The sequence below is a fragment of the Orbicella faveolata genome, unplaced genomic scaffold (genome assembly GCF_042242905.1).
Source record: "Orbicella faveolata isolate gen_17 unplaced genomic scaffold, um_ofav_v1 contig_48, whole genome shotgun sequence".
In the NCBI taxonomy this organism is placed as follows: Eukaryota; Metazoa; Cnidaria; class Anthozoa; order Scleractinia; family Merulinidae; genus Orbicella; species Orbicella faveolata.
In genome coordinates this window covers 11655006-11661446 of record NW_028301578.1, presented here as the reverse complement: position 1 = coordinate 11661446, position 6441 = coordinate 11655006, and the positions used below count along the sequence as shown (strand labels likewise).

The 6441-nt window shown below is 39.8% G+C and overlaps 1 protein-coding gene across 1 annotated transcript in view; it reads left to right on the top strand.

Moving 5' to 3' along the window:
* The window catches only part of LOC110042771 (sushi, von Willebrand factor type A, EGF and pentraxin domain-containing protein 1-like), a 43146-nt gene continuing 36705 nt past the window's right edge, over positions 1-6441 (top strand). Inside the window, exons 1-4 of the mRNA XM_089280644.1 lie at positions 1-201; positions 3296-3695; positions 4967-5364; positions 5923-6108. Coding sequence (XP_089136770.1) covers positions 96-201; positions 3296-3695; positions 4967-5364; positions 5923-6108 — 1090 coding nt within the window. The 5' untranslated portion in view covers positions 1-95. The remainder of the gene's footprint in view (positions 202-3295; positions 3696-4966; positions 5365-5922; positions 6109-6441) is intronic.

Sequence of the window (6441 nt, the reverse complement as noted above, 5' to 3'; positions counted from 1 at the left end):
TCCCCGACCTTCACAGTAAACCTTTGTTATAAACATATATTCGGATATTTGAATCAGTGACCCGAGGAGCTTGTTTTGTGATCCGAGATGTTTAGATGACGAAGCCTAATATGACAAGACCGGGACCTGTTTTACTGTTTCTACTGACCATTTTTATTTCAAGCCTTCCCAGAGAACGCTATTCAGTAACATCTTGTGGAGGTATGGTTCATTTGCCTTTATTGGCCCTTATTCGCTATTGTAAGCCTGGTCTGGTGATGTCAGTAACCAAGGCTTGTCACGCTTAGTTGAAGTTTATTTGCAGGCTAATTGCAAACGAACTCGACGTCTTTCGTGTAAGTGACACGGACAGAGAGCGCTAAACTTTGACATATTTCTCCAAAACAAACGGCAGTCAATTTCTATTCCACTCTGGACCGAGTTTCACGAAACCAAAAACGCGTATACGACGGTCGAGACGTGTTGGAGCGTGTAAATATGAGAGGGATGATCATATATAAAAACTGTATCATATCAAATTTATTGTGTTTCACAAGAGGCAGTTAAAGAGTCGATAATTGTTTTTAAGGTACATACCTTCGGTTAAGATTACCTCAGGCTCAATGCACGTTACGAAATGGCAGCTCTACACGTAGGGGAACGTGTTGTGTACATTAATTGTGTGTACTTGATGTCGGACTTAAAAGATCGGTGCATATTCAACATACCGCAGAAATTAAGTAATCGCACGACATGCGATTACAAAATAAACACAATACACAGGAGGACCGCGTTAGTGTGAACCGTAACATTTTATAGCAGAAGATTGTCCGACAATGTTTAGTTACAGGCACAAAGCCAGTGATAGCTAAAGGATAAAATTTTTGCCCAAAGAGATGAAATCTGTAAAAAAAATTATATTACATATTCTATTACGCGTGTAGGGAACTAGGTCTGTCATTAAGTCTGTCTTCTCACAACACTTCTCAAATATGTAATTTTCATGCAATTGCTAACTCGTTCTTGAAGTTTGCATATGCAAAGAGTAAGAAAGCGCCTAATTAGATGTTGCGCAGTTGTTCTTTTCGAATTGAATCGACGTCTTGTGTCCACTCAAGGATATTATTTAAAATTCTCATTTGCCCTGAAGCGACAGGGGAGACACAATCGGAAATATCTGGTTTTGACATCGATAAATTTATAATTTTTTCAGATTTTAAACCTTGTAAATACACCATATACGTTCTTAGCGAATGCTACGTATAAAAGAAAGTATTGTACTTGTTATCTGAATTTTCTGAGTAAGATAACGGTAAGTTAATTATTAATGCCTACTGCTCGAGATGGCAGCTTTCCACGGCGCCTCAGGGGTTGATTGACTTTATAGTCAGCATCAAGTTGCTAACTAACTGACTGAGTGATTTAGTTTTGCACTTAGCTTCGTTTTGAAGAGGACGTAAGGAAAAATAAGGAAATGGCTTGTCTTCGCACGACATCCGACAAAACTTTTTTGGAGCATCTTACCTCGGCTTATCAACTAATACCTGCTTTGTGTGGATTCCGAGTGAAAATAAGCCTCACCCTGTGCGACAGACTAAGAAAAACGTAGCTGTCACCAACTGTCTGTTATCGACAACTAAAGTAGCTTTCCTTTCGAATCGTAAAACGTCTGTGTTGTTGATAAGTTTTTTTTTTACATGTTGTTGTTGATAACTCGCTTCACAAACTGGCTTTTTTGATAACGATAACTTTTCGTTGCGGATAATTACTTGTCTGCTAATATTTCTGTTAAGAGCCCTAGTTATTTTATTTACTACAATTTAACCAATAGAGCAGTTTTTCCCTGTTTACATAGCCTCATATAAACACTTATGTTGTGTTTACATTTGTGCTTTTACCAAGGTAAACAGTTACTAAGGTCAAGTTACTTAAGCTTGGTACAGTCGCACAGTGTTTATACTGATACAAATAACTGATCTGTCAAAACTTGCGCGCGCTGCACCCGGGGGAGGGGAGGGAGGGCACTGCCATATATGGGCTATATAGGTATGTGCCGCCGTGAAGGGTATGGTTTTCAAGCAGTTTACTCTAGGATAGGGTATATAAATTAGAGCGTGTGGGTCTAGAATAGGGTATAATTTTTCACAAAACTGACTAGTTGGTTGAAGATTTTATCTAGACTAAGGAAATCACTCAAGAATATAAAAAAATCAAATCGGCAAGTTTAAATTTACGTAAATCAGCTTCAACAGTGTCGATAGATGGGGGGATTTGGGGAGTTTACTCTAGTATAGGGTAGCAAGATTCAGCTGAACTAGCTCTGGTATAGGCTAAAGGTTCCAGGGTCCCAGCGGCACCTCCTACCCAGAAGTTCCCAAAGTACCCCCCCCCCGGGGGGGGGGGCGCTGCATTATCAACGTCATGAAATCGAACAGGAACAGGAGCAAATTGAGGTGATATCATTTGCATAGGCAAGGACCTCATTTCCATGGGAAGTGAAATATTACGCCGCCACAAGCGGTTGTATCTGTCATGTTGACCTTGGTTACCAACTGTAACCATGCCTGATCACAGGGTAATGTCGTGAAGACAGAGTTACAATGAAAAAATATCAAGGAGTCGACAAAGTTCCATTCAAACTATGTATATTCAGAGAACAAGTGTTTCACAAGGCGGCCATGAAAGCATACAGAAAACAACCATGTGTTTCTCGCGTGTGTTACACGAACCATATCAAGTAAACAGAAACCGCTGACCGCAACTCGCTTGATTACAAATAACAATAAAATAGCGTAAGAAAATGTACTTAGAATGTTCACTTATTATAGTCTCTAAGTCTCTACGACAGGTAATTACAACTTTTACTTCGGTTAAATTTCGTTTGTGTTTTGCGGCATTTACCAAAGTATCAGCTGGCGTTTACACACGGAAAATGTTTACCTAGGTAAGTAAACTCTGGTACCTCGGTATACCGTTCAAGTCTAAACACAGCATTAGGAGGTCAGAGAATTCCAGACAGTCAGTTATGCAAACCTTTGACAGCGTCTCGGGCTTGCATAACTTTCAAGAATGAAAGTTAATATTCTTCCCACATTTTGACGTCTTCTGTGATCTATTGCTGAACAGACGCAGGGCAACATGGAATCCATTTGTTTTGTACAAATGTATATAATAAAGAAATGAAAAAAAAGTTAGTGACGACATACGTACGTCTGTCCTTTAATAGATAATAAGTAAGAGCCAGTTAAAATGCAAGAATACTCAATCATTTCACTTATTATATAAATACATATATATCTTTCTTTTGTTCCTATAGTTTTACCATTCCAGTGCAACCCTCCGTGTCTTGTTATATCAGCCACGACAGAAATCGTAGCGTTGGATTTTGACAATGTTACAAGTTATCAGATCATTACGGGTATTACGAGAGCTGTTGCCGTAGATGTCCATTTTAGCCTGGGCTACATATTTTGGAGTGACGTAACAGAGAATAAAATCAAACGATCCTGTTCTGATGGTACAAACGTTACAATAATAAATGATAACGTCGGAGTTTGTGACGGACTTGCTGTGGAATGGAAATCATCACAACTATACTGGACTGATACGACGAATAATACGATATCGGCATCAGACTTGGAGGGGAATAACATACGTAATTTGGTTTCTGCGAGTCTTGATGAGCCAAGAGGAATTGCTCTTGATCCGGAACAACGGTAAGTTTATAAAATACCTATTCACCCTCTCATGACTTATACCTTGGTCCATGCATTACCGAAGAACCTTTGTTTGACGCGAAAATATACTCGAATATATATTTGTCGAGGGACATTATCTGCTCCGTTTCAATCCAGGGACAAATATCAGAGCATAATTTGGCGCCAAATGGAGGCTATTGTGTTTGTTATCCTTTAAATATTTTTCGCTACTAGCACAGTTTTGAAAATTGGGGAATATCATTCGGATATTCCCAGCTTTAGCTGGGGAATATTTAGTCACGTGGTACATTTAGACCAATCGCGCGCGAGCGAAAATATTTGATGGATTATAACATTCGGATATTCCTGTTTTACCTTGGGAATATTCAGTCACGTGACACGGTTAGACCAAAAAGAAAACAATTGATGGATTATAACTAAAGTTATTTCAATCCATACTCAGATAATGCAGGGATGAGAACGAAGTCTTTATCTCGTGCATAAGTATATTAGCATCAGGGAACTCTAATCTTATCAGACATTAATTCACCGCGAAAGTACGTTACAGTGTAGTTTGAGTCTGTGTACATAGGTCAGACACTCCCATTCCGAGAAATGTCTGACTTTTGACCAAAAATATCCGCTGCTATGTCATCAATGTCAAACCCTCAGATGTACGATCGACTTAGCAAAACAGCAGGGCAGCTCGCGAGACAGATCGAAGAAGCGAGTACCACATTGTGCATCCCACGCGCACAAACGTGAGATGGGTTTCTGCTGGCGAACATTAAACATTCTTACATAAACTTTATTTAAAACCCGAATTTAAGAGTAGCTATATAAAGCTTATATCTTCGAGTTAAATAATTAACAAATTAAAGAGTTTAAATAAGATAAGATAAAAATGTTAAAAGACATGCCAATAAATATTAAAATTTACAATGCAATATAAAAATTTACAATTACGATAAACATACCTGACATACTATTAAATAATAAAATTGATAAAACTAAGAATGTTCCTCTGGAATTAATTTATCTTGTCACAGCTTCTTAAGGCCTCTGGGAAGGAATTCCACAGTTTTGCACTTAGATACGAAAAAGAGTGATGACCATAAGCTGCTGTTCTCGGCTTGAAGAGTGACAGAATATTATTATCCCGTACATTGTAGTTTACAGAGCGAGGAACGAAGGAAGACGTCAGACCTTTGGTACCGATTTGTGCCAAGTTGTTTCAGTGGTATTTTGTTTCAGTGTTATCTCAAAGTCTACCTTTTCTTCATCAACAGCTTGATGTTCTGGACCGACTGGGGATCAACGCCAAAAATAGAGAAATCATCTTTAAATGGAACCCAGCGTGTTACATTGGTAACGTCCAATCTTCAATGGCCAAACGGTATCACCCTCGATAGACTAAGCAGGCTTGTCTTCTGGGTGGATGCAGGGACGGACAGAGTAGAATCCATCGATTACCATGGCAACAACAGAAATTTGCTTTATCAGCGAGTCGGCTTCCACTTTTTTGCAGTAACTTTCCTCTCTCCGTATCTGTTCGTCTCGGAATGGACAAGCACAAGCGTTTTCAAACTAAACGCTTCCAGTGGAGTAACTGAAGGAAATGTTTTCTTCACTGGCATAGATAAACTAATGGGACTCGTGCCGTATGACAGTTCCTGGCAGCTACCCGGTTAGTTCTCATTTCAGTTCAAATTCCAATTCGGAGAGCAGGGATGGCGCAGTGGTGAGAGCGCACGGCCCCTACGAATGTAGCCGGGGTTCGATTCCGGCTCGCCGCCATACGTGGATTGAGTGTCTTGTTGGTTCTTGCCTTGCTGCAAGGGTGTTTCTCCGGGTTCTCCGGTTTTCCTCCCTCCACAAAAACCAACATCTCTAGCCATGATAGAGAAACCCCGTGAAAACCAGACAAGGCTGATGTGACTTCGTATCTATTCTTTCTCTTTATATTTTTTTTGGTATATTGTACTTCGTTCATACTAGGTAAACTAGCTTTGTTAAATCAAATTTTAAAAACAGAAAATTGTCAGGTAGAATTTAATCAATGGTAGTAAATTATAATTATATGCCATGCAACGGCCTTTTCCGCGCTGTCTTCTACCTAGCTTCAGTTCCGCTACCGCGTAAAATTACGAGCCGCGTCAGGTTTAGAACCACATCAAACCACGCGCCTAGTAAAAGCGTACACGCCACTGGTCTTCTTAAAAGGTTTTTCCACTTCTAACTGCAGTAAACAGGTGTCCGACGTTGCCTGCACCGTCCAATGGTACAAGACTTGGATGTCCAGAGAATGCAACAATATATTATGACACTGTCTGTCAGTTCTCGTGCAATGATGGCTATATAGGGTCTGGGTCTCAAGCAAGGAGATGTCAACACAATGGAACTTGGAGTGGACAAGATTTCACTTGTGAAGGTATGTACAGCTCCTGACCATCGGTGATAGGACAAAAACTGTAGATAAACCTATGAGCAAAAAGCTTGGAAGTAATCTCGGCACAGGAAAAGGTTATTGTGAATAAATTAGTCCACTAATTATAAGTAAGTGGAAGGCTTTTTACGCTGTATCCAAAAACAAGAGCTACCGTCGTCCCCGGGGGGATACTTCCTTATATGGGCTATATAGGTATGTGCGGCCCCAAAGGGTATGGGTTTTCAGCCGTTTTGGTCATAAATAGGGTATCGATTTTAGCTGATTTTAGCCATTTTGGTTATAAATCGGGTATGGATTTTGCACTCTGAGAAGAAG